Source organism: Ictalurus furcatus, chromosome 8 (assembly GCF_023375685.1).
Source record: "Ictalurus furcatus strain D&B chromosome 8, Billie_1.0, whole genome shotgun sequence".
Classification (NCBI taxonomy): domain Eukaryota; kingdom Metazoa; phylum Chordata; class Actinopteri; order Siluriformes; family Ictaluridae; genus Ictalurus; species Ictalurus furcatus.
Genome location: NC_071262.1, coordinates 2,365,716 through 2,388,257, shown reverse-complemented (window position 1 = coordinate 2,388,257; position 22,542 = coordinate 2,365,716). Strand labels below are relative to the sequence as shown.

The following is a 22,542-nucleotide window of genomic DNA, read 5'->3' as shown; positions in this document are numbered from 1 at the left end:
CAAATAAAACTGTAACTACCACTGTGTGCGGGTCTTAAGTCTAGCTGAGCTGGCTGTCCTCCCACCTTTAAGAGACATTGTTTTTTGCCCTCCGTGCATTCATGTACATCCATGCGCGTATGTGCACATCAGATGGTGGTATATCGCCTTCTGTATGCAAACCGTAGACATTAAAACGGTAAAATACCTTGTTTCGATGTGTTGCCCATTAGTTTCGCAGTTCTAATCACTGTACACATTCCTAGGAGGCATGAGGTCTATCTATCCATCTAAGCGTGTGCGAATAAGCGGTGCAGAATGGCACCTGATGAGATGAGTGAAATTCCCCTCGTACCTTCATTAACCGCAGACAGAGAGCGCAAGTCTTGGAGACAAACCTCTCTCATACTCGCTATATCAGCATCTCTGGACTGTACCACCGGCTCAGACGGAGGGGAAGGTGATCATCTTTTCAGCTGTACGCGCGCGACTGTTTTCCTATATGTGTTTACAGCTGTTTACAGATGTAGCGTGTGTTTGTTGTTGTTGTTCTTCTTCTTCCCCTCCTCTTCTTCTCCTCCCAGCAAACACGGCACGTTCCCCTAACGTTAGGATATGGTTCCAGTTTGGTTATTTATTTATTTTTTGGGGAACCAAATAATAACGTTCTAGAAACAAAAACTAAGCTTACCAGAACGTTGCAGGGAGGTGTTTTATTTTTTTTGGGGGGGGGGGGGGGACAACCTAAAGAGAACCTATAGGCTAGAGAATGTTCTCTAATGGTTATTTTTAGGTCAATTTAGAGAACTGATATTTCCTTCAAACAGTGAGTTTCCTTAACGTTCACACGGACGGCGGTAATCTAATTATTGAGCTTATTCTGAATAAGACAATATTCTGATTAAGGTGTTTACATGAGTCGCTTTTAGAAGATTCCTTTCATGTTCCCGTTTTACATGTTACAGAACACAGAGCGATTAACGGCACACGTCATTACGTCACCGCGCCACGCCGTCCGACGTTCCCTCCAGAATTTCACGTATCGATATACAGTTGGTCTTCGTTATGGGACCGTATACCGTTCCGGGTGTTTCATTTTTAATGTTACGAACACTTCAAGTGCGGTTAATTATTTGTCGTGCTGTACGTGCTAATAGGCGACTGCTTGATGCTGTGGGCTGCGTCCCAAACCGTGTACTTACCTACACGTATTTCACCTACTATATAGGAGGTAAGTACGCGGTTTGGGACGCAACCGTGCTCTCTTGTTCGCCGTCAAACGCTCGAGCGCTGCCGTGTGTGCACGTGTCCTGTCGCAAAATGCGGTGAAAACTCCCACACGACGTTAATAGTGTGATTAAGGTGTGTACATGTCTGTAACGCACGTCCATAACGCGACTAAAACAGGAGTACGCAACACGTCTTAATTCCATTCGTGTTTACTTCGAGTAGGACTTTAATCGGATTAAGGTCCTCAATAATCACCGTTTACGTGCCAGTTTCTTAATCAGAGTATCGTCTTAATCGGGTTCATATCGGATTATCGTCGTCCGTGTAAACGTCCTGACTGACAGATCCAGAGTTGTGGCCAGAGGGGTACTAATTGGCCCCAGCTGAAATCAGATTGTCTCCTCAAGTGCTCCTCTCCTGTCAATCATCTCTAATCTATGTCAGAGCACTCCATCAGCTGGGTCGGTTTTGTTTGCAATTCAACTCGCTTAAGCGTTTCTTTTTAACGGCAGGTGTATAGACAGTGCCTTTTTATCGTCCTCATCCACTTAAGAGGAGAACTTATTTTTTTCATCTATACACTCTAATATATATGTATCTATACGCTATTACATGATGTGTAGGGATTCATATTCTGTAATCATTCATGATACATTAAAATACAACACTGTTCCAGATGCCCGATGTTGACTTCTTGTTTAATTGTTATGAAACTAATTAACTATGCAGGAAGTCATGAAAGCGGTCGACAAAAATGCCTCCGTTCTGACATCAGCGTTTTATTCTATCGTACCATTTTAACATACTGCTCATTGTTCATTTTTTTAATATTCATTGCTGAAAGCGCACAGACCATGTCTCTGAGAACATTGTAGTAATATCGAATATTTCTTTTAAAAAGACAGTAGAGCTAATAAAGTTGCGAAATCTACATTACATGGGAATCTCATGAAATCGCATCCCTTACACGCGTACTAATCAGATCGTTCACGAGAACGGTTTTAATCGAGACAAATGTATTCCCCTAAAAGTGCACTACTTAAAGTGATGTTATAGCTAAACAAGTCATGCAACATTCAGTTAGAGCTGAAGCTGTGTGGCTATTTCACTCAAGTTATAAGCTCATACTGTAAAGACATCATCAACCCATAGGTTTGGCAAGCTCATAAACAGGCACTTTATATGTACAGTATGGATGCGGCAGGTAGAGCAGTAAGGTGTCCAAGAACTTTCCCTCGATAGCATAACAACGTCTCTCCATTCCCTAGATTGGCTACACCAAACGTATCGACCTTAAAAAGAGCGTTGTCTGTCACTGTCGCTACATGAAGGAACGATTTCTTTTCTTACAATTGCTTTATCACGAAAACTGACCGACAGCCCTTTGTCTCTCCATACACTGTGGAGAGCTCTGTAGTCATTTGCATCAAGTGCTACTTTTTCCCCCCTTCCCAGTGGAGTGACCTCATCACCCTTGATGGCATTCTGCGCTCGTTTGGGATTTACCAAATCATCAAACGTTCAGGGGAGGCACAAGCAAGTGATTTCTTTGCATACAAAGGCAGGGCTTTCTGCAGTTGAAAGGTTTTTATTGCAATTTGCAAAGGAACCCCTTGTGTACTCTATAACAGGCCCCAGTCTCTAAACTTGGTGGACGTTGTAAGGCGTATTATGTAAACCATACAGAACTTCCATTTCAGTCACAAATGACCTTAAGCAGGATTTCTGCTTCAGAGACCTGCTGTAAAGTGACCCTTTCGGATAAGAGCAATGCCAAACCTTTCACCAACGTAGCCCAACGTAATAGGTAGCAGTGTGGTAAAATCCCTTAAAGTGTAGGTATGATGTAATACAGAATGGTCTTAGCGGTTTACACTGGTTCTCATTCACACACTCTGACACACCGATGGTAGCAGAGCTGCCATGCAAGGCGCTGACTTGCCATCAGGAGCAAGTCGGGGTTCGGCGTCTTGCCCACGGACACTTCGGCACGTGGAGTCACGTGGGCCGGGAATCGAACTACGATTCGTGGACAATACGCTCGACCACAGCCGCCCAATGTACCATTCATGAGCTTTCCAATACTTTCTATCATGCATTGATCTGGGCACTCTGGAAACACAGGATGGTGGTCGGATTTGCAAAAGTTTACCGTCAGTGTCAGATATATATTTTTCCTATGTACCATGGATTTTCATGGTTGTCACTTCCAAGCCACATCGAGGTCAGTGATCTTGCCACACCAAGAAGGCAAGCATGCATGTAATCAGGTACACAGCCTTGAATTAATTAGGTCAAAAGATGGCATTAAAGACAGAATAGGTGGTCCTTTTACACCTTCACCAGGGTCATGGGTTGTCAGGGCATCAACAGAATATTTTTAAGTCTGACTATGAGTTCTCGATTCAGTATCTGCTTCATATGGGAATACTCCAGCATGACCATGCCCTTTTTGTAAACAATGAGAAGAACTAAATTCTCCATTGAGCTGATTTAGGTTTTGGACCATAAGAGTTGCAACTGAGTCACAAACAGCAACCAAAGGAAACAACTTAGTCCAGGGGTGTCCAGTCTTACCCCGAATGAACCGGTGTGTACGCAGGTTTTCATTCCAACCGAGCAGGAGCCACACCTGAGTCTATCGAAAGCCAAGATCAACTGATTAAACAGGTGGAATCAGGTGCTTCTCCTGCTCGGTTGGAATGAAAACCTGCACCCATACCGGCCCTTTGCGGATAAGATCGGACACCCCTGCCTTAGATCTACCACAAATTCCATATGTATTGCAATCTGGCTTTTCGGTACCAAACCATAATGCTGATAACATCACATGTTTTCCTCTCAACTTAGAAGGTAGCTCATTGATTGTGTAGAGAAGTGGCCAGATACTGTATGAGGACTTCTTGAATACAGCCACACCATCGCAACTGAAAGTTAATGTCAAGTTGATGTGAGACCCAGACTGAACTTCATCATTCCGGAGAAATCTCTTCTACAGCTCACCATTCCATGATATCAGTGTGGAGCCTTACTTTTGTTTGCAAACAGACCTCCCATTTCGAATTGTCCCATTATGTCTTTTAATTGAGTTTCAAGTGGTAATACAATAAAGAAGGGTCCCAGTTTCATCTGATCATTAGCATAACGAGAAATCAGACAGCTGTTACGAACGATAGCCTCTCCTTCGGCATCCCTGGAAAGAGAGAATTTTTCACATATATATAGTGAAACGCATTTGTTTTCATTTCTATTCTATTCTAACTGCACAAACGAGGTAATATTTCTTAACTCGGGTAAGACTAATAGCAAAACTTGGTTAAATGATTCAACTTTTTTTTTTTTTTTTTTTCTCAGTAAAACAGAAAGTAAAAACAAACCTCCTCTGTGATCATGTCGTGGTGTAGCGACGGTCGTTCGTTTGTTCCTGTGTCATGTTCAGAACTATTACACTGTAACTGCCATCCACATACCCTAAAACACACATACGTCTTCTGATGCAAGACCTGGAGAGGCAACTGCACATGAGAATAGAGGATATGAACTCAGCTGTCGGTCACACACATCTGCACGTGCCTGACGAAAGGGAAAAATGCCACTGAGACAAAGCACAATTATTCAAAACCTCAATCACATACACACAAACACATCCCAATTCAATGGAGCTTCATTACAATGCGAGGAGACTTAAAGAACACCTATTATGCTTTTTAAACATGCCTAATTTTGTTTGAAAGGTCTCATACGACAGGTTTCTCATAATTTACATTGCCGCATTAGCTGACTCGTTCAAGGATCTGTTCACTTTAAACTCATTCTTTCAGAGAGCCTACTCTGCTCTGATTGGTCAGATGTCCCAGTCTGTTGTGATTCGTCTACCGCTCACAGCGCGTGTCGGAAAGGAAACGCCCACTACCATATCCGAGTTTACCATATCTGTAATAATGTCGTATGTTTTACCTTTCCAATTTGAGCCCGTGTCCGATAATGTTTCTCAACGTTAGTTAATAATAATAATTATGTTGTTAATAATAATAATAATAATAATAATAATAATAATAATTAGCTTATAAAGCTAAAGAGCGTGTTGGCTTTCTCAATCCAACATAATAATAATAATATAATAATAATAATAATAATAATAATAACAACAACAAGCTTATAAAGCTAAAGAGTATGTTTCTAATGTTTCTCAACATTAGTTTCTCAATCCAACATAATATTAATATTAATATTATTATTAGTAGTAATAATAATAATAATAATAATAATAATAATAATAATAATAATAATAATAACAAGCTTATAAAGCTGAAGAGTGTTTCTAATGTTTCTCAACATTAGTTTCTCAATCCAACATAATAATAATAATAATAATAATAATAATAATAATAATAATAACAATAATAATAATAATATAATAATAATAATAATAATAATAATAATAATAATAATAATAATAATAATCTTATAAAGCTAAAGAGTATGTTGGCTTTCTCAAGCCAACATAATAATAATAATAATAATAATAATAATAATTTTTTAAATTATTAGATATTGAATTATTCAGCCATTCAAATTGATGGAAACTAGTGGAAAAAGATTAGACTTTATTGTCCTGTCGCTCCCTCTTGTGGACAACGTTAGAATTACAGCCATCATCTGTCCCTCACATTGAGATAAATGGCTGATAATATAGAATTTACTGCTAGCCCCCTGAACATCATGAAATTTAGCACGTTTTCTCCTACTGTCCTGTTTTCTATGTGTACCACGTTTCATGAAGTTTGGACATTGTGTTCACAAGATATAAAGCCAATTAGTTATTATTTGCCACACCCACAAATAAATAGGTCTATATCTCTTCAACAATTCCATGAATCAAAATTCTTCCTATAAGTTTTTGTCTGGAGGATCTCAAGATGGTGCATACCTGATTTTGTGTGAATCAGACAAATGGCCCAGGACAAGTAAAAAAAAAAAAAAAAAAAAGTAGGTTTTTCAGAAAATTTGAATTGCAGATATGTTTTATGCATAAAAATGATGTACACATTTTGTAGCACGTGCAAGAATTGCACGCTAGCATACACGGATGTAGCGTTATTAGCAAAGATTCATCATACAGTTGTGGAGTTATAGTGGTTTTTCAGTCGTAGTGCCCCCTATGGGTGGGTGGAATTTGTCCTCAGAGTGAGTTGACTATGTGTATCATCCATCCATCCATCCATCTTCAACCGCTTACTCCTTTTCAGGGTCATGGGGAACCTGGAGCCTATCCCAGGGAGCATCGGGCACAAGGCAGGGTACACCCTGGACAGGGTGCCAGTCCATTGCAGGGCACACTCACATACACACTCACACACCCATTCATACACTACGGACACTTTAGACACGCCAATCAGCCTACCGTGCATGTCTTTGGACTGGGGGAGGAAACCGGAGTACCCGGAGGAAACCCCCGCAGCACGGGGAGAACATGCAAACTCCGCACACACAGAGCCGTGGGAATCGAACCCCCCGACCCTGGAGGTGTGAGGCGAACGTAATCTATGTGTATCAAGTTTTGTTAAACTTAGACATTGCATTCAGCAGATATAGATCAATTTGTAAAAATAGGTGTCGTCTGACCAATTAATTAACTTACATCTTTGCAACGCTTTGATGAATCGAAATTCTTTTGGTAGATTTTGGCATGAGGTTCTGGGGATTATGCATAGCCCATTTTTTTCAAAAAATTCGAATAGCGGATAAAATTTATTGATAAACATGTAAATGACATTCGCACTTGTTAGGGCTTAAAGCAAGGATCCAGACGAAATAAGAATCACACGGTTGAGTTATTAGCTAAAATGTGAAGTTGCTTAATTATAGCACCAGCTTTGTAGCCGGTGTTTATGGAAACCTCAATCTCTCAGCTCATGATGGGTCTAGCACCTCGGAACAAAAATATATACCGATTTCGCACATTGTTGTTCTTTAGACTTAGAACCTAAGTCCAAATGTAATGCTTACGATTGCTCGTGGTTCCACTTTTCGGATCAATTCATAACAGGAAGAGTTCGAGTCTCCGTCTAAAATTTTCAGGGCACGTACAATGTGCATGCAGAACATTTCAGGTTTGAGACTTCATCAGACCAGGCCACTTTCTTCCACTGACCCAGTCGTGTCTAGCCAACACAATTTAGCCCTTGTCAAAGTCGTTCAGATCCTTATGCTTGCCCGTTTTCCCCGCTTCCAACACATCAACTCTGAGAACCGACTGTGCACTTGATGCCTAATATATTCCACCCCTTGACATGTCCCATTGTGACAAGATAATCAATGTTATTCCCTTCACCCATCAGTGTTCTGAATGTAATGGCTGATCGGTGCATGTATATACATACTGTACATTAATTAATACTAGTTCACCTGGTGAATCATTTGTGTTGAGGGTTTCTCTTTCTTCCTGCCGTCACAGCAAAATCCTATTTCAAAGTGTTATACGCACAGGTGCACAAAACTCGCACGTCAGGGTAACCGCCGTAGCATGATTATTCTTGCCAGCAAATTTTTATTATTTTTTTTACCATTGTAGGCAAAATTCTGTTGATAGCATCTATATAACAACTTGATATTCACCATTGATGTCATTAGATTACATAATAATAGAAATGCAGAAACCTAGCCCTTTTTGGAGAAATAGTGCACTGATGAGCACGATATAGGCCATGCACATAGAACAAGTATGAATTCTTACAAATGATGGATTTTATTCTTTCAAAGTTTTACCAATCTATAAGAACAGAGGCAAACATCCAGCAAAAGGGACAAAAAATAAATTGTGGCACACTATACAACCCATAGCATTTCAATTCAGTTATCAATACGAAAAATAAGATCAAACAATAAAGATCAAACAGTGCTTTATAGACATCAAAAACGTTTTCGATTTTAGGTTATCACTTTGAATTCTGTGTATCTGTATATGTTATACAAAATAATGTCTGATCACCACAAAAATAATACATTTTCTACATTGTGCAGTTCGTTATATCACCTCTAAAAAAAAAACCTAAAGGTAATATTCTAGAGATTTCCTAGGTACTTCTTTTGGCTTCGAGGCTGTCGACAAAAATACATCAGGTGACAGGTTCGGTCCATGTTCATAGTCATGGGGTCACAAAATATTCTTGGCAAAAATGAATGTCCGTCAACATTTATCATGATTGATTCATCCTGAACCTGTGTATACTTTAACGGGTCATACATTTCCAGTCTGTACATTAAATTGCGATGTAATTCATATTTACATTGAACGGGAAGAGTGATCAGTTCAGCTATTAGACATCAGAAAAAACAACAACATAAAACTACTACAACACAACATAAAACAAATCGAATCAAACCAAAATGAATCAGAAATATCTACTTTTATACATTTCTGAAACAAATTAATGGACAATCATGAACAAAAAAAAAAAACAAACAAAATCGTCTTGCAAAATGAGTTTTAAGCACAATACGGATTCATTCCATTCATCGCCCGATATGAAATTGACACTTTTACTCGATATTCCACCGTCTCGATGCATTTTCGAGGGGCAGCGAGAATCACCTGGATATGCTGTTGTGCCTGTGTGCACACAAGCCGAGACCTTTCACAGAGTGATGCATTATTCAGCCTTCTTTCCTTTCCTAGCCTCCACTTCTTGGTACCACACGTGCATCATATGGCGCTATCTGTGTAGAGGCTTTTAATTATGTCGAGTCAGCTTTTGATTATAAGCTACCATACCCATGCATTATTCACTATAATTTGATTTCTTTATATTATTAATATTATTATTATTATTATTTCCCCCCACCATCTAGAGTCTGTAATGTACTGTTTATTACTGAGTCTGCTACATTAGCCAGCTACGCATCTCTTGCTGTCTAGCCTACTGTGGCTAAGTGCGTCTTGGTGGATTCACATCCAACGAGCCTGTTACTGGGTGTCGCTAGCATGATCGGTCGGTTTTCCCCTCAACATGCTCTGTGGTGTTAGTGCTGAGTTTGCTGTTAACCGCTGTTCTCTAACTGTGTGCTGCTTGGTTGAGTGGTTTTGCTAAGTTAGCTAGAGTTCCATTAATATGTAGGCCTGGACTGGAGTCAGTTTTATCTCCACACAATGGGTGCATTTTTCTCTTCAGCTTGGGTTAGAAGTGTGTGTGTGTGTGTGTGTGTGTGTGTGTGGGTTTTGTTTTTTGTTTTGTTTTTTAAAGAGCAATGCTGCAAGACTTATGCTTATGCAACTGGTGTCTGATTCCTGATTCATGCCCTGCGGCTAAAAAGCTTGCTAGTCACCAACTGCCAAGCAGTGACTGATAATGATCAGGAAAAAGCCCAGAAACGGTCTACATTTGATATGATTTTACAACTTGGCCAGCTAAAATGATTTATTTTGGTGCCGTGATCCCACAACAGAGTGACTCATGCCCTTCAGCAAAGCTCTACTCGTAGTCAGATTACTTAGTCGTCCTCTTTGTTAGTCCTCAGAGCAGTCCGTAGATGCTGTGTCTTCAGCTATGTGATTTCTCCAAACTGGCAATAATCTAGCAGGTGAACCCACCTCATCCACATCCACAAATGAGTCTGGGTCAGTCCCTGATAGCTCGAAGGTGCTGCTGACAGGCTCTAAATCAGTAGCTTTTCGTTGCAGGCCGAAATAGATTGAAAGATGCGAGGGAATTTGGATGGAAAACTCCACGGTGCGCATTCTATCTCACATGATAGATCGCAAACAGGTCTAGCTGGGCCGCACGTCTGGTGTTGACGCCTGTATGGCATCGCTGATGGTCCCACCAGACGAAGCACTACATCCCGATGCATGCGACCCAAGTGCTGACTACAGATGCACCAACGTCAAGTGTGTCAAACATCAGCAAATTTTAGTTGTCTTACTGTTAGCAATGGAACAATCATTTCAAAGCTGATTGATACTTGTTCCTGGTGGTGGGACCCCTAGGACAAGATATAGGCCAAGGAGGTGACTCTCAACCAACCCATTTTAAGCATGGTGTCAGGTGTGGTTAGCATAATCCACGATCCTGGATGTATGCAAATCAACATAATCTGATCTGTGTACCAGGGTTCTTGGTCATGCCGCCAAAATAGGGTGTAGGTTTTAAGATCACAAAACCAGCACAGTCAAATGGACACAGGTGCGCTGTGTGACTTGCAGACTGGCAAACCTTAGGTAGAGCGAGGTGAGTTTTGACGCTCACGGGACAAAGAAAGGTCACACTGATTAACACAGGACATCTGGACACTCCTACTGTGACATGCCATCTATAACAATACGCAGAACTGACCCTCCCTTCATCAGATGGCATGATTGGAGACTTAGCTGTATTTATTGTATTGTATGTGGACTGTAGGTCTGTATGGCTGTTGTTTACACACTTGCCTGCTTGTGCATTATATGTTCTTGTGCAGATCTGCCATATAAAAAGTCCTGTGTACTTGTACATTTGGCAAATAAAGCGATTCTGATCATCCAGATGATTTTCACCGCCACCTATGCTTAAAATAGGTCAAATTGTATGCTAGGTGGGCGTGTAACCGTGGTTCGATGGACCCCTGATAACTACCAAGCAATGAGCCAAGAGACCTTGTCACTGAGGCTCCAGGAAAAGATGTATGGGTGGATGACAGCAGTATTTATTGCAAATATTGCATCATAAATCATTCCTGAGTTTGGCGAAAGGTCTCGGCATGTGTGTGCACATACACACGGAAGTATCCAGGAGTTTTTCCACTGCCCCTGACAGTTATCCAGGTTCATACTACCACACTTACACGTGTCACGGAACATTTAATACTCGTTATCTAATGTCGAGGGGAAACAAAACAAAACAAAACAAAAAAACTAAACAACTATCAAAAGTATATAACTGATTTGTGATTTAATACATGACAACGCTACCAAGACACCATAACTGAACATCAGGTAAAGTGCTTCAGATAACATGAATTCACATTTTTTTATTTATTTTTTTTTACGCTGGTTAAATCTACAGTGTTGTTTAACATGACGTTGACACAGACTACAATATTTTGCAAGGAACCCTTTTATTAACTACAACTTCAAAAACTGATATAAATGGATAGCCAGCCTCATTTACAGCAAATAAATACCCTGTTCAAAATTGCAAATTCATAAGTTTTTTTGGGTTTTTTTTTCTCTTCTTCTTCTTATGAATTCATCTGTAATAAAAAATGATCAAAACTGCCCTTGCTGGTTAAAATTCTCATAAATGTTGTGTGAGGTTAAGTTGAAGATTTGGCTAAAGATTTGCGCGTTACCTTACAGAAAGCATGTACGGTATGTACACATGTCTTTGCACGAAGACCTCAACCTGCTTTGAGATTATAAAACGCGATTTCATTTCGTCTGACTGGTGAGAAATCGGCTGTAGAGAAACTTCAGCCCGTGCAATCGTTTGATGCACGAGACTAGCGCAGCTCACTATGGATCAAGATCAGATTGATTTTTAGATACGTGTCAGTATATTTTCTGGACTACACTTGATTGAATCCTTTTACCCAGAAATGTGAAAGGTGCTGATAGTACCTTGAAATTATTGACTGTTACCATATTGCTAAACGATTCTCTATTTTGCACAAGGCATTCCTTTAATGTTGCCTCAAGATTCGGGAAAACAGGCAGGGTCTTTAGTGCTGCTAATGAATGAAGGGATCAGTCAGTGTTTGAAGATCAAAATGCCTGCATCATTCTCCATTGTTATGGTACAGTGAGAGAAGATGAGAACCTCCAGTGCAACATCTGGTTATTTCAGCTACTTTGTGAACATCTCTGCTATTTTTTCAACAATGCTAACCTTCCAACATTTTGCCGGAATTGAGTTTGTCTAAGTGGATGGATCTCAAATAAGTTGGTTTGTGCCAAGTCTTCAGTGGATGCAAGCTGTCCTTTGGCTATGGGCTCCTGGGGGCAAGGTGATGAATGGGGCGTATACCTGTTTGGACTCAGAGCTGACCAGCAAAGATGAAGAAGGAAGGAGGAGAGTGCGAAAAAGAAAATGTGGACAACTATTACTTACATTACTTACACACCCATTGTCCAACTAACACTATTCATGCTTCTCCTAACTTACAACACATGTACAGATACATGGCAACAATACTGATAAATCTGAAGAGGACAAACATCCATAATTATTACGTTTCGATGCAAAGCTAATGCAAACTAATCTACAATATGTGCTGCATCTGGAACTAATACTAAATTGGTACATTTGATATTTGTGGCTACTTTTTTTAAGAAGTTGCCATGGCATCTTGAAATACGACAATCTTTCTGTTTTAGGACCTTGAAGTCAGTTATCTGTGCATCTTCAATTCCATGGATCCTATCTTAAATTTCACGTGAAATCCAAGAACACAGTCATGACCGCATCATAATAGCATTTGAGTGTTCCTGCCATTTTTGCCACACCAACAATAGCTTTGGTGTTAATTACCCATTTTTGCTCAGTAAAATTTTAGATCTGTTTTCAAAGTAGTTGCCATGGCATCTTGAAGAAAAGGTAACGCTACAGAAAACTCTTATAAATATACCTTTATCATTTTCATACCATGTCCATATAATATGGCCCTCTTTCTCAAGATGATATCTATAAATGAATCTGCAAATTCAAGAAAATACTTCACCGTATGTCAGTGAAGTACAATGGATTTCAAAAACAATGTGTAAATATGACAAGAAGATTGTATTAATCAACACCAAAAAAAACGTTCTTTGAAATAACGAGACATAAATATATGAGAATTCTACGGTTAAAACGTGATATACTGCTACACAGAAGTTTATAAATGTATCGATTTCATTCTGTCTTTTCATTGATGTTTAAATGAAATATTTGATACAATTACATACAACTATGAAGTAGCATACTGGCAAGACCAGCATACTGTATATTCATTAGTGAATTCAAAATAATAACGAAAACTACAGCATGTAATGTCTTGTAATAACAATAAATTCGAAGAAAATGCTACTGTTATGTTCTTTAACTACAAATGCCGTTAGTGGCACCAACAGTACAATCAGGGCCATTTCTAGGCATAGGCGAACTAGGCAGTTGCCTAGGGCACCACCAGCTTGGGGGCGCCGATGAGCGGCCCAACAGCCCAGCCCGACTCCCCCACCCGCAAGAAAGAGAGTCTGATGCTGAGCCAGTAAAAACAAGGTGTGTAAATGTCTACATGAGCTCCAAGTTATCTGAACAAGATCTCGCCTAGGGTGCCAAAATGGCCAGAAACGGCCCTGAATACAAGACACTTTTAGTCATCTGAACTTTTTCGCAAATTAGCGTGCTAAAGGCCTACAGTATACAACTGCAAGTTCCCTCACAAAACAACAATGAAAAAACAGTATGCAATAAAGAGTAGGGGAAAAAAATTCACCTGGTAACGCTTTGGTGCCTCACCTTTCTGTTTGGTCACCTTACGCACAGTCATGGCAGCTTGCCGTTTCTGATATTCAGAAATTTCAAAGCCTAAAATAGTATAACATTAATACAAATTCATACAATTATTTCTCTTGAATTAAAATCTCTATAGAAAACATATTAATTCAATATTAACACTTTTTCAACTGAAGATATTAGTCATATTTAATAATGGATATAATTTACCACCCAAATTATAATCATTTACTGTGTTCTATACATTGGAAGAGCCTTTTCCGAATACAGAAGCATTAGCTAGGAATCCACTTCCTGGAAGCCAGTTTCTGATTACGTTTTTTAAAATTTACCTATTTTTTCATCCTCCAGCACCATTTTCCGCTCTTCATGAAATGCCCTAAGCCAGCGAATCTTTTCCTCCAGTTTCTTGGCCAAGAAGATGTGGATCTCCTCCGTGTCCTTGTTGTGCAGTTTAAATGCATTCTTGATGCTAACATTGAAGTCATCGTCCCGTCCATCAATCGCATCTTTCACTTCATACCTGTCCATGTTAATGCGACCTTTGTAGTAAAGGATGTCACGTCGAATGAGATCCTGTACATTAGGAGAATGTCACATTGGCATCAATGAGTCACAAACCATATGCCTATGCAGTTCTCTTAGAATTTGGAAATATAACACACGGGGCCCAGAGGAGGTTGGATATAATTGTGCAGTCTTTTTTATTTAAGCTTTATTTGGGATCTGGCTCAGGAGAGTTCTCTTACAACAGACATTCTCAACTCACTCGTTTCCAATAGGTCCTGAGGCTGCCATCTTACAGGACTTTTTATATCCACTGTAAACCTGTGGAAGTTAGCTGTCTAGCTTGTTGCTAACAAAAGACGAACATGGAGGCCTCCGTGGTTTTCCCCACTTTGTAGCTCGAATGCATGAAAGCTCCATTTTTTAAAAAAAAATTTCTGAGGTAAGTTGAATGCAGTATAAGCACAGGGGTTGGCAGTTTCTCTGCTTGGTTGATTGGGAGGGTTCTGTAGGAATGCTAATTGGTTGCAGAATATATTAAAGGATATATGGTTACAGGATATATCAGACCCTTCTGTAATACAGGCGTTTCACTGAGAGCATTTAGACCATCGGGGTCCAGGATCTAGATGAAAACCATGGTGCAAGTGTTGTTTAGCTCCAGAAACTACCTATAAGTGAAAGGGAGAATCATTGCTCTCCATCATCTGTATTCAAGCTGCCTTTCCCATCTAAACACATATTTGCACATTTCATTCTGCTGCGTTCATAATGGGGTTCAGCTGGATTAGACGCAACCAGGTCTGATTACTGCAAACCCTGTTCTATCAAATCAACACATAAATAGAACTCTTTCAACAGCATGAAGTTGGTTAAAAGGTCTTACTCGGTAACACACTACGCCAAAACTGAAAGATATTCCAGAAATGATGAAGAAGGTGATTGAAATACATCAGTCTGGGAAGGGTTACAAAGCTATTTCAAAGACTCTGGGACTCCAAAGAACCACAGCGAGAGCCGTTATCTCCAAATGGAAAAAAGATTGAGGCTGTAGTGAACCTTCCCAGAAGTGTCCGACCTTCCAAAATTCCTCCAAGAGCACAACGACTACTCATCCAGGAAGTCACAAAAGAGACAAGGACAACATCAAAGGACGTACAGGCCTCTCTTGCAAAAATAATGGTCGCTATTCATGACTCTTCTATCAGAAAGACATGGCAAAAATGGCCTCCATGGAAGAGTGGTGAGGTGAAAACCACTGCTGACCCAGGGGAACATAAAGGCTTGTCTGAATTTTGCCAAAACACACCTTGATGATCCTCAAACCTTTTATGAGAATGTTCTGTGGACTGAGAGTCGAAAATGGAACTGTTTGGAAGACAGGGGTCCCGTTACATCTGGCGGAAACACCAAATTCCACAAAAACAACATCATACCTACGGTCAAGCATGGTGGAGGAAGTGTGATGGTGTGGGGATGCTTTGCCGCTTCAGGGCCTGGGGAACTTGCAATAATTGATGGAAACATGAATTCCGCTCTCTACCAGAAAATCCTAAAGGAGAATGCCTAGTCCGTAAGTTGAAGCTCAAGCGCAACTGGATTATCCAGTAAAACAATGATCCAAAGCGTAGGAGTAAATCCTAGTCCTATAAGTAAGTGAAAGGCAGCTGACAAATTGCTGCAATTATGTGATGCAATCTTGTTAACTCGGACCAGAATCGCAAAAGAATGTTTCCAACACCTTGTGGAATCCGTGCCATGAAAGATGGCTGTTTGAGAGCAAAGCGAGATCCTACCCAGAATTAGTAATGTATTCCTAATAAAGTGGCTGGTGAGTGTATATTCAATCGAGTGTTTCCAAACATTCGAGAGCTTGTGGAAAATACTGAGTTTTCATTTAAATACAAAAATACATTTTACCCCAATTTACACTTAAATAATTATGAATAGAAAAAACATGTACCTTTTTACACAACACCAGCTGGTGGTCAAACAGGAAGAAGACTCGATGCTGACTTCTCCCATAAGGTTGGTAGATCCAGGACAGCTCACCCGTGTAGATCAGCTCAGAGCTTGTGTCCAAAATGTCATTACCCTGCACAGAAGATCAAACTCATAACCAAGCTCTCTTTATTCTCCAACTATCGAGAATTTTGGCATGCCAAAATCATCAAAAGAACATAGAAAATTATTGAAAAATAAAAATAAAAAATACAGCTCACACGAACATTTCACCTGTTTTACTACACATTATAATGCATTTTATTGCTCGAAGCCCACCAGAAAGCTTCCTATTGAAACTAGAGGTGTGCATCGGTATCCTATGGAACAAAACAAAAAAATTCCACGGAAAGATCGGAAACTAGTTGAACAAGTTTAGGCTATGGATACGGGGTTTTTTTTTGGATAATGGATTTGTTCCTTTTCACAATATTTCAGGAAATTATATGGGAATTATAACGACAAGGACCCCATTTGGTTTAGCAGCAGAACTGCATTTCAGCTCCCAGTAAATTCTGACCCTGTGTCGAGCAACTTTTTCTGATCTTTCTAGAAACAAACAAACCCAAAAACTGAACGAAATCTGATTAAATAGTAATAAATGACTATTATATTCAACTGCTTGAACGACAGGTTACAATTCCCATAAACATACAATTCTGGATGTTCACAAGTGCAGAGCTGTTCTTTTTTTTATGAACTCTATGAAGCTCTGATAATTAGCATGTTAGCATGACTAGCTAAAAGAGGGGCTATTCAGCCAGTTGAAAGCCAAGTTACAAATTCCTCCTTCATCCAAACACAAACGAGCCTTCCAGAACTGAAGGCGAGTTTCCAAATGGGATTTTCTCAGCCACATAAGACACTTGTGCTGAGACCATGACTTGAACCATTATTTATTTGTATTGATTTCTACATATTTTCCCATGTTATTTGTACTAGAAAGAAATAAAAAGACTATTGCAACTTAGGTTCTATTCCAATTCTGCTGAAAGACACATTGCCTACCTAACTCTACATTTATTTCTGATCTAGTTACAGAGAACATTACTGCCAAATTTGTCAAGAATAAAAAATATTACATTAGGAAATGCTAACTATCAATTTGATTATCAGCATCACCCACATCAGTCTCTCTATCATCACCTGAGGTAAAAGTCACTTGGATCATTTGACTGATCAGACCCTCATCGTCATTTCTTCATTAGACAGATCCGTTTTGGGGAAATACTACCCATGGCATAAATTATGGAATCACCACATTTAGAGGATGTCCACCCGGGTTATTTTACTTTGTAGCAAATAAACAAATCTTGGGTATGGCACAAAACAAGTTTTGTTTAATAGCTGAACATTCTGAATTAACTTTTTTTTAATTGAAAAGTTCTCAATTTCGGGTTGAATATCTTTGGTGGGTTAAAAGATATTAACCTGAAATTCTCACAGTTAAAAGTCCTCTATAGTAGCATTCTGCTGTATTAAAAAAATATATATATATTGCGATCCCACTGGTTACAGAGCTTGAGGTAGTAGGAATCTGAAGAAAAGCCTACTTTATTCATACATTTTGAGAAATGAACAGATGTTATATAAGCATAAGAAATAATAAAAATGAACATTATTTTACAGTAATTATGTTTATGATTGACCTGCAATAGCTTATGCATGTCAATGAGGTCGAAAATGTTACTAAATTTCATATTGGCAACAGTAAAGAATGATCTATCACAGGGTTCTTCAAAGCTGAAGAGTTTCGCGCCAACCTACAAATTTTATTTTCTAGTAATCCTGAAGACCTTGGTTAGCTTGTTCAGGCTGATTTGATTAGGGTTGGAGCTAAACTCTGCACGACTGTGGACCTCGAAGGCCAGATGTGAAGAACCCTGATCTCTCACGATGGTACAGGTGTGTAGTCTGGTATGCGTGAATAGATTTGATCCAAATATGGAATTACAATGTACAGCTGGACGTTTTATAAATGAACAATGTCATAAACAGAGCTTTGGTGTTGTTTCTCCTGTGATAAAAGCAGTAAGTGACTACAGCTCAGAAGTCACAATCTTTAAGATTTTCATTTTGGGATTTGTATTCAGGGTTCTGAATTTTTAAAGTATGAAATCTTAAGGTTTGAAGGTTTGAAGGTTGAAATCTTACCCCTAGCAAGTTCAAAACAAAGCAGTAAATAGGTAAGAATTTATTAAATGTATTAAAATGTATTAAATAAACTACATTTAAAAAATTATTTTATTGATTTATATGCATATATAATGTGATGTGATGTGAATATAATTCAAAAATACAACATTTATATTCCAACTACCAATTTCAAAACAACATGCAATTTATCAGACTGCATCTGCAAAGTAGGACTCTTCATATGGGATCTTACTAAATCTGTACCATAGCGCTGAATAAAGTTACCATAGTTCCCTCACTCTTCAAGTCCTGAAAGAAACCAGGTTGTAAATAATACAAAGAATGAAATTAAATGCCAAGATGATTTATTTTGGTCCCTGTTCATGTACTCTATTTCAATAAAATCAAATATAACTGAGCATGTTGGAGTCTGTACATAAATAAACAAACGTAAGAAAGATACAATGACTTCGAGTCTAAAATGTACAAATCTCAACATCATGCCGACTTTCCAGACTAACCTCCCAGTCCAGAACAGACGCCTGCCACTGAGCAATCTTGTCAATGTTCTCCAGTCTCCTCTTGCGCTCATTGATCTGCTGGGTCACATTCCTCATGACGGCTAATGCTGCAGCCACATACCGATAGTCACTGTGGAAAAAAAAAAAACAGATGCCACATAGTTAAAAAAATAAAAGTCTTCAAATAATATTGTTCAATAAAATATATGTCAGAGCTTTTGTTTGTATGGGGTGCATAAAACAGAGTTCTAACAAGGAATGAATACTAAACTAAATCTTTCATAGTGCTTCAATCATTTTACAACTGCATTAGCACACAGAAAATTGTTTGGTCAGATTTAATAGAAAATATTATGTATAGTTTACTGTTATGACCCCTTCTGTGTTCTTTCTGCTTGTGTGTTTATTCTCTCGGTCTGTATTGGTTATGTGCCATTTAATCCATTTCACGTTTTCCACATGAAGTCCATTCCCGATCCAATCCTGTGTGCCAGACGACAACTTACAGCTTTCCCTGTGGTGTGTTACTCAGTCTTCTCCACATAGGGAGAAGTACTGAAGGGATACGTCTCAACCAGCTGCTAGTTCAATAATCAGGGCACTGATCAGGGATTCAGCCAGTTTAAGGGCTGTCTCAATGGCAAAATTCTTCCAGTGCACTGGAACGTTCGCTCCCTAAAAATCCCACAATGCACCGCAAAAACCAGGGAGAATCGATGCTCACTATGTTCCCTTACAGGAAATAACATCATGTTTTCTGAAGCATCTCAGCTTTAAAAAAAAAAAAAAAAGGGAAATGAACTCTCAGCCAACTTCCGGCAAATGTAATTAGCTTGTTATTGTTGTTGGATGGATATACGGATGGATGAATGGATGGATGGATGGAAAGACAGGAGGACTTTATTGGGGGACTTTATTGACCCCCAAGGGTAAATTAGGGCAGATGTTGAGAGATAAATAACTTTTGATTTGCAATGTTACAAATGTGTCCTGTGTGCATTCCTATGTAAACTATAACTCCATCTGGAAAAAATCTTGATACTCGATATGCTTGAAAGGAAAGAGTCAGTGTGTGTGTGTTTGTGTGTTTGTGTTACCTGTGCTCCTGCGCTGTGTATTTGAGCAGCTCAGCCAGCTGCAATGGGTATTTGCAGATCTTCTGCACCGGGGTCAGCAGGAAGCCATCGATTGCGATGTCAATCATCTGCTGCAGGAGACGGCATGCTTCAAAGAAGTGCTGGTAGCGTCCATCCTTCATCAGCTTAGATAGCTCCATACATGCATCCAGATGGTTGTTGCAGTATTCCGAGTAGATCCAGAAACCGTCTTGCTATAAGCCAAAGGTGTTTAGAAATCAGAACTTCATCAAAGAGCAACAGCCTGATCTTTCTCAGATCAAGAGCTTCAGTTCATGCTCACATCAAACATCAGAATGGGGAAGAATGTGATCTCAGATACTTTAGCTATGGCATGGTTGCTGGTGCCAGATAGGCTGGTTTGAGTATTTCAGAAACTGCTGATCTCCTGGGATTTTCACACACATCGAACCTTCAAAGAAGGTGAGAACCTTCAACGCATGGCTGCATCCCAAACCGCGTCCTTACCTACTTTATAGTCGCCGATATACACGTATTTCGCCTGCTATATAGTATGTAAGTACGCGGTTTCAGAACGCAAACGTGCTCTCTCTTTGAGCGCTGCCGTGTGTGATCGTGTCCTGTCGCAAAATGCGGTGAAAACTCCCACACGACGTTAATAGTGTGATTAAGGTGCGTACATGTCTGTAACGCACGTCCATAATGCGACTAAAACAGGAATACTCCACACGTCTTAATTCCATTTGTGTTTACTTCGAGTGTGACTTTAGTCGGATTAATTTCATCAATAATCGCCGTTTACATGCCAGTTTCTTAATCAGAATATCGGCTTAATATCGGAATATCGTTGTCCGTGTAAACGTACTGTTACGTGTGTTTTGTTGGTACATATTTGATGAAGGTTTAGAAAATTCCCATAATGTGAAAGTTACTTAATTACTATAAACACACTGCTTTTCATCAAATAACAGTATGTGCAACAGCTAAAAGAAAATGGTGCTGTCAGTGTGGGTCGGTGTGCATTGAAACACTTACATGTTCCAGGAAGCATGGGCCTATTTCACTCAGATGGGGTTCCTCTGTGTTATACTGCTTTTCCAAATCCCGAACAAATCCCATCTGAAATCTATAGATGTCCTCAATGTTTCCAAAAATGACTTTTACCTGGTCATCGTTGAACATGTCGATCCTCTTTCTGCACTGCCTCAAGTAACCCTAAAAATGAGAAGCATTTCAAAACCTTCACTTTTCACTTGCCAATCATGTGTAGACTATGTCTATTAACTAAACTCTATTCACGGTATAATCCGAATCATTTGGATGAGTCTGTGCTCTTAGACAGATCGCAGACTGTATGAAAAACTGCCGTTGATTAGCCTGCTCAAACTCCCATACATTTCCCATTCACACTGCGTACCTAATCATTCCTCTCTTCAGTCCGTCTACATGTGTGTATGCGTGTATATCTGAGGCAGTCGAGAAAAAGCCCTCAGATGTTGCTAGTAACTTTTATTACAAGCAATGAGACAGACTGATGCCTATCTCTAAAATATTATGAAACTGGTATCAGTGTCCAACACTATTATTGGCACCCTGGTAAATATGAGCAAAGGCGGCTGTGAAAAATTGTCTTTATTGTTTAACCTTTTGATCTTTTCTTTAAAAAAAAAAAAATCACAAAAATACTCTGCACTCATGGATATCAAACAATTACAAACAAAACACAGGTTTCTAAAAAATATATATATATATATATATATATATATATATATCTTTGTATCTAAATGTAGGTGTGCAGCAATTATATAATCTATGAATTCATATGAGAAAAATAGATTTGAAGTATATTCCCATTTATATTTAAAAATAATTTGTACACCTGGGTGACTGGGAACAGGAAATTGTTCAACCATGACTTCCTGTTTCACAGGGGTATAAATATGAGGTAACACAAATTCCCTTAGTCATTCATAACAATGGGTACGACCGAGGAATATAGCTGTGATGTGCGGCAAAAGGTTGTGGAGCTTCACAGTGGCTATGAGAAAATAGCAAACACGTTGAAAATGCCCAAGCGAGAAGATGTGAATGATCAGCAGTACCTCACATATATCTTTCAGGTGCTTGATGTAGTGACGTTCCGTGCTCATGATCTCATTGATGACGTTAGCCCTCATCTGGTCTCTGTTCTGGAGAGGCTGTCCCAGGCAGAGGCAGTCACTACCTGCATCCAGGTGCCCATTCTGGACCTCACTGCTGCCCTCAGCTGCTTCTATGGATCGATCTTCCTGGTTCACCCACAGCTATGTGCAAGAGGAGTGAGGTGTATACTTGAAATATGACTTTGACATGAAATGGCATTTTTTCCTCTCCTGAGTTAAACTAAGAAAACAGGCTGTTCTACCCCCCCCCCCCCCATTCTTTTGCCTAAGGTAGAACAAGACAGCCTTCTTTGCATTATATACAACAAATGAATTATGAATTATGAATGAATTCATTATTACTGCACAATTATTAGACACATGGTATTTCTCAGCTTGATTTTGTCGGTGAACAAATACAATGACGTCAGTTGGTCCTAAATGTTTATTTCACATCCAA

The 22,542-nt window shown here is 39.4% G+C and overlaps 2 protein-coding genes across 4 annotated transcripts in view; both read right to left on the bottom strand.

The window, feature by feature from the left end:
* tenm1 (teneurin transmembrane protein 1) overlaps positions 1-655 on the bottom strand; it is a 122,244-nt gene extending 121,589 nt beyond the window's left edge. Inside the window, exon 1 of the mRNA XM_053630620.1 lies at positions 188-655. The gene's annotated coding sequence lies outside the window, so the exon portion shown is untranslated. The remainder of the gene's footprint in view (positions 1-187) is intronic.
* A 7,283-nt stretch (positions 656-7,938) lies between these two features.
* Positions 7,939-22,542, bottom strand: part of LOC128611120 (uncharacterized) — a 40,005-nt gene continuing 25,401 nt past the window's right edge. For all 3 annotated transcript variants that reach the window (XM_053630403.1, XM_053630404.1, XM_053630405.1), the window contains 8 exons: positions 22,044-22,244; positions 20,977-21,156; positions 19,942-20,174; positions 18,845-18,974; positions 16,150-16,281; positions 14,012-14,255; positions 13,683-13,751; positions 7,939-12,225 (listed from right to left, as the gene is read on the bottom strand). In XM_053630403.1, coding sequence (XP_053486378.1) covers positions 12,050-12,225; positions 13,683-13,751; positions 14,012-14,255; positions 16,150-16,281; positions 18,845-18,974; positions 19,942-20,174; positions 20,977-21,156; positions 22,044-22,244 — 1,365 coding nt within the window. In that variant the 3' untranslated portion in view covers positions 7,939-12,049. The remainder of the gene's footprint in view (positions 12,226-13,682; positions 13,752-14,011; positions 14,256-16,149; positions 16,282-18,844; positions 18,975-19,941; positions 20,175-20,976; positions 21,157-22,043; positions 22,245-22,542) is intronic.